General features: G+C 39.1%; 1 protein-coding gene and 1 long non-coding RNA gene across 3 annotated transcripts; one reads left to right on the top strand and one right to left on the bottom strand.

Moving 5' to 3' along the window:
- Window positions 1-1,389: 1,389 nt before the first annotated feature.
- On the top strand, window positions 1,390-5,912 carry LOC103695577 (mannan endo-1,4-beta-mannosidase 2-like). Of its 2 annotated transcripts, none has more exons than XM_039125399.3 (6): window positions 1,390-1,552; window positions 1,946-2,398; window positions 2,856-3,053; window positions 3,333-3,455; window positions 4,943-5,157; window positions 5,276-5,912. In XM_039125399.3, the coding sequence occupies exons 2-6, from the start codon at window positions 2,033-2,035 to the stop codon at window positions 5,676-5,678; spliced, it is 1,305 nt and encodes a 434-aa protein (XP_038981327.3). In that variant the 5' UTR covers window positions 1,390-1,552; window positions 1,946-2,032; the 3' UTR covers window positions 5,679-5,912. The 2 variants fall into 2 exon arrangements, with proteins under 2 accessions (XP_038981327.3, XP_038981326.3); XM_039125398.3 differs by having other exon boundaries at window positions 1,488-1,791.
- A 969-nt stretch (window positions 5,913-6,881) lies between these two features.
- On the bottom strand, window positions 6,882-8,934 carry LOC149768772 (uncharacterized). Its single transcript, XR_016397554.1, has 3 exons — window positions 8,794-8,934; window positions 8,075-8,122; window positions 6,882-7,011 (listed from the first exon to the last, which is right to left on the bottom strand). It is a non-coding gene; the product is annotated as an uncharacterized LOC149768772 (long non-coding RNA).
- Between the last annotated feature and the right edge of the window lie 1,021 nt (window positions 8,935-9,955).

The following is a 9,955-nucleotide window of genomic DNA, read 5'->3' as shown; positions in this document are numbered from 1 at the left end:
CAATCGCTATCCGAGTAACCTACAAGACAAAAATCTTTGGAAGAAGAATAAAATAAGCCTTGTCCAATAGTACCTTTGATGTACCGAAGGATTCTTTTAGCGGCCTTCAAGTGATATGATCTTGGCTCCTCCATATAACGACTCACAAGTCCAACTCCATATAATATATCCGGCCTTGTGCATGTCAAGTAACGAAGACTTCCAACTAGGCTCTTGAACATAGTAGGATCAATCTTTTCTGTATCACCATACTTCGTTAATTTTGTGCCACATTCCACCGGAGTGTTTGCTGGATTACAATCTTCCATCTTGAATTTCTTTAATATTGCCTTTGCATATCCTTCTTGTAAAATGAAAATGCCATTTTCAGTTTGCTTCACTTCTATGCCCAAAAAGTAGGACATAAGGCCAATGTCTGTCATTTCAAACTCCCGAATCATAGATTTCTTGAATTGCATAAACATGTTTGGATTGCTTCCTGTGAAGATCAAGTCATCAATATACAAGCAAACAAGAAATATATCTCCATTTTCATTCACCTTACTATAGAGTGCATGCTCATAAGGACACTTCATAAAATTATTTTCAAGAAAGTAAGAATCAATTCTTCGGTTCCACGCCCCTGGAGCTTGCTTTAAGCCATATAAAGCCTTATGTAGCTTGAGAACTTTCTCCTCTTCTCCTTTTTTGATATAACCTTGTGGTTGTTCAACATATATTTCTTCATCAAGAAAACCATTCAAAAATGCCGATTTTACATCCATTTGAAATATTTGCCATTTAAATTGAGCCGCCAAAGAAATTATCAATCTAATTGTTTCCATACGAGCAACGGGAGCAAATACCTCTTCATAATCAATACCATACCTTTGACTATATCCTTTCCAGGATGAGACTTTTTCAAAACCACTATTAATTTCCAGAATTGAACTGAGACAAGATCCCCAGCTGCTGAAACTATTCACTCTAATTTTCAGATTAATTCTCTTCATGTGTGTTAATTCTTAAGACACACTAATGGGGCATTCACATAATGGCCACGGTAGCAGCTTTAGAACGATACGGAAGCACGTAAATTATACTAGTACAGCCTATAGATGTCCTCAAACTCTATTTAAATTAAAAAAATGAATGGCTCTCTTGGTTCATTTGAAGGAGGAAACATCTGAATCTCCTATACAATGCACATCTCCATAAAAAAACATCAAAGCAGAAGTAAGTCCCCACCATTTTGTCCTCATTCCTCACATGGCCAAGGGTATTTTATATGAATCGGTAAACATACATCCATACAAACAAGTGAATCCAAAAGGCTTGCTCTCTCTCTAATCTCTTCAGAAAGTCTGAAGACACATATGGATGATGACATCAACTGATGAAAATGTTGCCCTGACATGATGGGCTGGCTAGGCTCATACCAACGCTGCACCGAGCTCCCTTACCCTTCAAAACGAGCAGCAGCAGCAGCAGCAGCAGCAGCAGCAGCAGGAGCTCTCATGGACCTTGTTCTAATTCACCCTCCAGACAAGTCAATAGTATAAAGGCATCCAAGGTCACCAAAACGATCGTACACTCTTCTTCTACCCTCATCTCGCTTCCTGCACTTCTCTAGGTTGCACTCAAATTGGCTCTGGATTCAGCAACTGGCATCAGTTGGCACTACTTGAAGGTGGTCCAGTTGTTCTTGGTCAGAAGGCTCACGTGGTTGCTCTCGTGACCAGCAGGCCATTCTTTTTCTGGGGTCTTGTGCAGTGACCGAGAATGCAGAGCCTTTGAGTGCACCAAAGTCCTGTGAGCAGCTTTTCTTTTCTTTTCTTTTTCTTTAGTAAACTAGATCTGGGTATACGGCCTCTAAAGAACCCGGGACACACAGCATCTTTGTCATCTAGTTGCCTAAGACTTCGAGCTGGGGACTCCTCTTCCCTTCTGGATTCTCTGATATCAGGAACATTGGAGTGGAGATTGCGGGGGTTTCAGAGGGAAGTCACTGCCTTGAAATCAAGAGCTGTTGTTCGAACCAGGTCTCAAGACAATGTTGGTAAGCAATGGGGTCTTCTATCCTATTCTGGGCCTTGCATCTTGTGTGGCTTTCATATACTTGTCCTTTGGGGACTTGGAGTTCCAGTTCCATTTCCATTTCATGGAGCCCAAGATGAGCTTTGTGGAGAGGAAGGGGGCTCAGTTCACTGTGGATGGGAGGGCATTCTATGTGAATGGTTGGAACTCCTATTGGCTGATGGATCAGGCTGTGGAGGAGTACAGCAGGCCTAGGGTGAGGGCAATGTTCCAGAATGGGGCAAAGATGGGGCTTACGGTTTGCAGGACTTGGGCCTTCAATGATGGCGCATACAATGCCTTGCAAGTTTCGCCAGGCCGATTCGATGAACGTGTCTTCAAGGTAATCAGATTCTTTTTTTTGTTAAAAAAAAAAATCTCATTTACTATGTGAGCTTCACCAGCTTTTGTAATGGATGTAAGTAATTTCTTGATAAATTATATCAGATATTTGGAGTAGTCTGCTTTCTACCTCTGAAGATCCAATAGTAATATCAGATATATCATAAACATTTCTAGGTGTTTATACTTGATTACTTGTATTATTGTCTTGATTTCGAGTTGTTTCTTTTGATCAAAATTATATGTTTAATGGGTTCTCCGTATTTTCTGGGGCAATTGTTATTAACTTGAGCTCTAAGAGTTTTAAATAACCGAACGATTATTTGATTTGCTCTCTTGGAGATGAAAGGAAAAATCTATTGATAATTGCATGATAAACCATCTGTTCTGTTTCTTACCGTAAGTTTTTTTTTAATAATACCGATTAGCATCCAATATTGATAAGTGTGGAGATGCAGGCATTAGATCGAGTCATTGGGGAGGCACGAAGACATGGCATCAGGCTACTACTAAGTTTGGCAAACAATTTAGAAGCTTATGGTGGCAAGACACAGTACGTTAAATGGGCATGGGAGGAGGGCATTGGATTGAGCTCCTCCAATGATTCCTTCTTCTACGATCCATCCATTCGTAGTTATTTCAAGACTTACCTGAAGGTAATGTATGTTCCTTGTCAGGTATCTTAATATCGGCAGTTCCTCTCGATGGCTTTTCTCCCCTGCTGATAGATAACTATTATTTGAATTTTGGTAACTCCACATAACGTAAAGAGCTATTTAGAGGGACATGAATTGGTCTCTGATTATATCTGCATGTAGTGGAATCACAGCTAAACTTCATGTGGTTATGTTTTGGTCGTACAGTTTCTGAATTTGTTGATATGTGACATTTATCTGCTCTAATATGTTTTTTTTCCTTTTCTGTTTTCTTTATAGACGATATTAACAAGGAAGAATCACTTGAATGGAATTCAATATAAGGATGATCCTACCATCTTTGCATGGGAGTTGATGAACGAACCGCGATGTATGTCTGATGCAACTGGAGACACTCTCCAAGTAAGTCTACTTATCCCATCTATTGTTCATGCGGATGCATTAACAGTACTATGAGAATAAGTTGTGATATTGTGTAGAGTCAAAAATTACAGAGTGAAATAAAAAAAATGGAAATAATAAAGATTTTTGGATTGGAAATCAGGCACTGAAAGAGTACTGAAATCAAAAAGTGCCATATCAGTTTGGTCTTGAACTTTTATTTTCCACCATTAAGGATTAAGTGCCGTAATGTAAGCACATGGCATGGTTAAAAAAATTCTCAGGTAGTAGCTCATCAACCTTCTTACTGAATGATTTCATGCTTATATATAGCCTTGCAATCTTTATTTAAACTAGCTTTTTGAAAGTAAGGAAGCATGATTGGATTCTCTCTGCAATAATGTCAGAGCCCTGCGGTCATTCCTTTTCCTGTGGTTGATCAAGGGAGATGCTTAAGTTATACTAAATAAGGTAGGCTGTGGGAAGTTCATTGATTCCTCTGACTGGTATGGGTTTTCTTTGCTGCGCACACATATTGTAAAGGCAACCACAGGGAAACAGATAAGCAGATGTTAGGAAACTAGATACTGCACAAAAACTGGATTTTACTTGTTAAAAGATAGAGAAGTATAAAATTTGAAACATTTTTATTTTTTTGAGAGAATGGGAGGGAGACCCATCCATGTTTTAATTTTCAATTCCAGATTTTTGGGAATGCACTGCCTAAGAATCAAACCTAGAACATGTGGTTGCTAAGTAGAGGGGGCTAACAGCTAGGGTAAACCTTGCTTCATGAAACTCCTTTTGTCATGGTATGTCCTATATTTAGAGGATACATTGGCATAGATGCTCTCCTCGGGCTGTTGACCAGGGGGCAGAGGCCCAAGGCAGGGGCTGAAGGCCCACATGGTGGGTTGATCTGTACATGTATATATTTATCAGTTCTAGAGTTAAGGTATAAAATTTTTGTTGCTGGGGCTTTCTGAGTGTTTGCAATATTGAGAAATTTCTCTTGGTGTTTCTCCTTGTCCTTGTACTCTTCCATCATTACTAAGCTTTCTCCAATATCCTTGGCCGTGGACATTTATATGTACATAATTGTCTCTTGTGTGTTCTTTGTTTGCTTTACCATCCCTAGTGCTAGATTCCTGGCATAAATCCTTTCTTTCAAGGCTGAAGGACATGAATGCGTAGTACTAAGAATACATGATTAAGAAGAAAGTTCAAAGCAATACTGCAGATAGATGGAGTCTATGTAGAGAAATTTTTGGATGATCGCAAGGTTTATAGGTCAGTTCAAGTCTCATAACCAACTAGGACCAAGTGCAGAAAATCCAATTATCATGCTTGTTATGCCTCATCATAATGGTTGTGCGAAACAATGCCCTCAAGAGAGAGTGATCAACATGTTCTGCTTGAAAAATTTGCTAAGCATATTCTGAAAATCAAATGCTTAATAAGTATGGATTTCAGAATTTCATTGATCCTGCTCTTTTGAAAGTATGCAGGATTGGATTGAAGAAATGGCAGCATACGTAAAAGCAATTGACAGGAAGCATCTTTTAACAGTTGGACTCGAAGGATTTTACGGTCCAACATGTCCGCCCGAGAAGTTGAGTGTGAATCCTGGACCATGGTTCAGGACACTCGGATCAGATTTCATCCGCAACTGCAAAATCTTGGATATCGACTTTGCTTCAGTTCATATTTATCCTGACCACTGGTAAGGCATCTTTTCATATATTGGCAACTAAGGAGTCATCATATCAAGCTTCCAAAACAGATCTCACAGTTAAAGGTGACAGGTTTGAAGCAAAAGTAAAAGATTTGTGCTCTTGCAGGTTGGTGCAAGCTGGTCTTGATGAGAAAATGAAGTACATCTCGAAATGGGTGGTCTCTCACATTGAAGATGGAGACAGTGTACTGAAGAAACCCGTTCTGTTCACAGAATTTGGACTCTCAAACAGGAACGAAAACTTCAATCACTCCCACCGAGATGTCTTCTACAAGAATATTTTTGACATCATCCATGAGTCTGCAACTAAAAATGGAGCTGGGGCAGGTGCCTTCGTTTGGCAATTTATGGTTGAAGGCATGCAAGAAAACAACGACGATTTCGGAATTGTCCCATGGGAGAGACCTTCCACGTATCAGCTGATTAAGGAGCAGTCATGTCGGCTGGCGTCGCTACATTACGCGAAGGATTTGGCAAAGAAAAGTTTCAGGAAAATCTGCTTAGAGTGAACAAACAATATCTCCCTTTCTCCTGTTTTCTGCTGAAATCCACAGGGGGGAAGCTGAGGTACGTTTTGGAGGCATATAGGTCTTCGGCACAAGCATATGGTCTTTATGTAAAAAGAGTTTTCCTTTGGTCTTAATACTAGTTATCACAAAAAAGAGATGCAAAATATGAATGAACTTTTAGTGGGAAATGAAAAGAAAAAAAAAAAAAGATCCACCGCCGTTACTCGTTTCAAAGTTGTGTTGGAGTATTTCAAATTTCCAAGCCTAGTTTTTTTTTTCTCTTGTGCACTTTCTTTGGTTCCATATTGGAAAGAGATGAAACTTAAATAGTCTTTATATAGTCGTCCATTTTTTTAACTTGGTGAAGCAAAGAAAGTAAGTAGCCCACACGCGCACAAGCCCACAATGGAGGCCTAAGGTAATATTGTTTTTGCCGTTTGTTTTTTTGAATTTAAATTTTATAACGGTTTTGATTTTGTCTCTTGGTAAACATCGTGTCTTTTTAAAAAAAACGCTTCTTTCTTCTCTTTTTAAACCCTATCAGATCAGAGGATTAACATAATAAAAACTCACCGCATCTATATCTTCCTCTCCTTTTCATACTCCTCTCTTCTCTGTTTTTCTGAGTGATTTTAGATTGTCGCTAGTCACTGCATCTGCGAGTGTACGCTTGGAGTGATCCAGTTATTGTATCCTGGAGGATATGCCGTAATTACTTGCTACATCGAGATTCATTCTCCGAGGGGCGAGATCTATTTTTAAGGACAATGACAACAAGCCTCAACCTCGATAAGTTTTCTTACCATCTATTCTTTTCCTAACAAGTTGCACTTGGCTATCATTGTCAGTATTGAGTATAATGTAAGAATACTAGATATTCTATCACTGAAGTCTTCTTATGAGCTGCATGTATGGAACTTTGAGTGGTGATATGACAGCAAATTAAACTAGACAAAAGAATTCATACAGAAATAAGGCCAAATCCAAATTTTACTAAAAGCAACCCATTAATTATAACAGCTAATAGAAATTAGTAGGAAACTAGATAAGGAAGCCAGATACAGTGTCTTCCTCCCAGCCTTACAACAATAACACACCATTACAGAAGCACATCCTTACAACAATAGCACACCATGACACAGAAACACATCCAAATTATTTAGTCCAACATACCCACCCATATTACATGCATCTTTCTTTCTCTTTTGCTATAATACTCATAGATGTTGCTCATGTGCTACATTTGCAATCCACACAAGCACAGGTATCACCGCACTTGCACTTGCCCTCGTTCTCAGCGGCAGCTGGGGCATCGACGACATTGTTGAAGTAGCTGAAAGAAAAAGACGTAGGAAGAAACGTTATTTCAGGATCCGTGTACACGGAAGGATTAAAACCAAGTCTTCCTTTAGTTAAGAGTTTTTTAAGTTCCATGAGTACTTGATGGGGTGAAACTGGTCCAAACTCGATCCCCAAGAGTAGTCTCATCCTACGCTGCATGAGAAAGCTAACATACGACCTTCACGGTCCAGGTGTATCATGTGCATTTAATTTGAGTTAGTTTATGCCTGAGAGGCTCCAAATCTAAGCCTTAACTAGCTAGCATGCTCAATTCATAAAAAGCCTCTTAAGTGAGCATCAAAGGCAGCCCATCAACCTACCCTGGTCTTCATTGGAAGTTATAAAAAACTAAAGCCTTCAAAATTGTCCTTCATGGAAGGACGATCTCATTTTATATGTTCTTTGAATCTAATGTTTCAAATTGATAAAAATCCAGACTATTTTTCAGTTCTAACACCTTTTTAACTATGTAAACCAAAATTCGCTATATCTTTTACTTATTTGAGTTTTAGATAGTTAATCTTGCTATAATTTGCTATAATTTTGTTTGCATCACCAAAAGATTTTTCGAAATATTTCATACATCATAACTCTTCTTAAATTGGTTGCTCTAGGGAAGCTTCAAGTAGCACATACGCACTTGCACATACAATAGGGTTGTGATATCAGCATTAGATTATGATGTCATCTAAGAGAATTAGCAGTAAATTATGATCAGATGGTGGTTAATTCTTGAAAATAATAGTTAAATGAAAGAACAATCACAAATTTTTTGGCTTTAGATTTTAAGGATATAACAGATCGTGGGATGAAAGTCAAAATAAATCATGTGTTAATGCACAAGATAAACAATTTGGTCTCCACAAGCTTTCTTGGTCTAACGGGGAGAGTATGTTATAGCATCACCGAGAAGAATTACTTAAGACTGTCAAATATTAGAGAACCATTACCACAAGGTTTGAACCCAAGACCTCGTGCCATATGGACTGATTCAATTACTAGGCTACGATTTAATTTGTCTGCCATGTTTTCCTGAAACAAAGAAATATTTGTACCTCTTCCCGGTCTCGATGATCTCGATGCCATAGCCGTTTCCCTTCTTCCTGCAAATTCCAAGCCAGTTTCTTTGTTAGTATGCTAAAACTGAATAAGAGAAATCTATTCGTTGCATCTGATAGTCGGTTTCTCTCTGTTCTTCCACCAAATCTTGGTATATCAAATATGGGAGAACATATGCGGATAGGCCTCGATATTGCAGCTAAACTGCATCGTTAGGCCTCGATATTGGAGGTTAGGGGATTGGAACTTGGAAAAAATTCTGGAATCGATATAACTCTGTTGTGTTTTCTGATAAACATGAAGCAACAATATTAGAAATAATGAATTATATTGATAAAACAGCTCTTTCAGTTCTCCATATGCCACAATTTCTTGACTACTTTCCAACTTTATGATTTTGCTGGAATTCTGTACCATTCAAAGCCCTTTTTTTTTCTTTTTGCACGAAGTTAGAAGTCCCATCTCTCTTTTTTTTTTCTTTAAAAAAATTCTTTTTATTAGATGAGGATGGGAATCTAATCCAAGTTCTTGTATCAACGAGAAAGACTTGCCAACCATATCGGAACAGTGGTTCTAAGACAAGCTCATCACATCAGAATACTAAAACCGAAACAAAGCTATGTCTAATACAAGTTTGGTCATGACTATATTAACTGAGGCTTGGAATCTTGGATACATACAAAAAAGAAGAGCTAAATAGGAGATGGTTACTCACACACACTGGCTCTTGTCAGCACAATCGCAGGTGTCGCAGGTCGACATGATTCGAGTATCGAAGCAGGAACAACTCGGATAGATTTGATCACACGACACGTTGAGGGAAGGCGGAGGGGATTTATAGACATTTACGGGGCCATGAGAGGCTGGCTTCGTAGCTCGCCAAAGCCCCACACGCTTCTCAGTGCCGTGCACACGCCTCCGAGAGGAACAATCCAAAAGGAATCTCAATAATGGAGGTGTGGTTTCCCACAAGCCACCTCTCATGTCACTTCTGGCTCTTTCAGACTAAAGACCCTACCGCTGGCACACGCAAGCTCCTTCGTTCGCATTCTTGGTGCAGTGCTCCTCAAGTGGAGCTCTTTGTCTGTCATGACACTTGATGGAGATTGGATTCAAAATTCTAATGTGTGGAGATAACCCAATTAAGCAGACTGGATAGACTTTTGCTTCGTTTTGTTTTGTTTCTTTCCTTGTTAACCTTTTACTTTTTGTGGAGAGAAGTTGCCTTAGGGTTATCTTTTTCTAGCTTCGCCTACTTTCTTCGTTGGACTTAGTCTCGAGTTGGTTTCATTGGTTTCTTCGGATCCTTTTCTGGTTGACGACGTCATAGCTCAGCTCATACGATATTCAGCCTAACTTATGAATATGTTAATCGCAAAAATCCCACACCCTACAAAATGTTTGTAAAGATAACCAAAATCTAGAATTTTAAGTAGAACCAACTTCTCCTTGGCGGACTTCTGGTTTATGTGGACTTAGCTAAGAATTTGATTATAGTCTATCTGCATCGTTATTTTTGTGCCAAGAATGGTGGACAATAAGAATGCAAGCTATACTGTTAAATGCTTGCCCCGATGGTATCATTCCTTGTCACTCCTTAGAAGAAGACACGGGTTCAATTCCGGTTGGTGTAAGCCCCTGACAGGTGGGAAGAGTTGGGCAGAAGATGGAGATCAACCCTTCCTAATATCCGAAAACAAGCAATACGCATGCCATATTTTGTATCCATGATCAATAATCCAGCGGCCTTATATGAATCAGTGCCTAATGTGGATTTGAAAATTGGGACGTCATGACTTATGGAGACCTTTGGAAGCCTATGAACATGATTCTTGATCTGCTCTATTGTTACCTATGGTTATAAGCCGAAACGACCT

Source organism: Phoenix dactylifera, chromosome 1, assembly GCF_051530095.1.
Source record: "Phoenix dactylifera cultivar Ajwa chromosome 1, Ajwa_hap1_PhDact_Kaust_v1.1, whole genome shotgun sequence".
NCBI lineage: Eukaryota > Viridiplantae > Streptophyta > Magnoliopsida > Arecales > Arecaceae > Phoenix > Phoenix dactylifera.
Note: the sequence above shows the minus strand (reverse complement) of the source record. Positions and strands in the feature narration are given on the sequence as shown.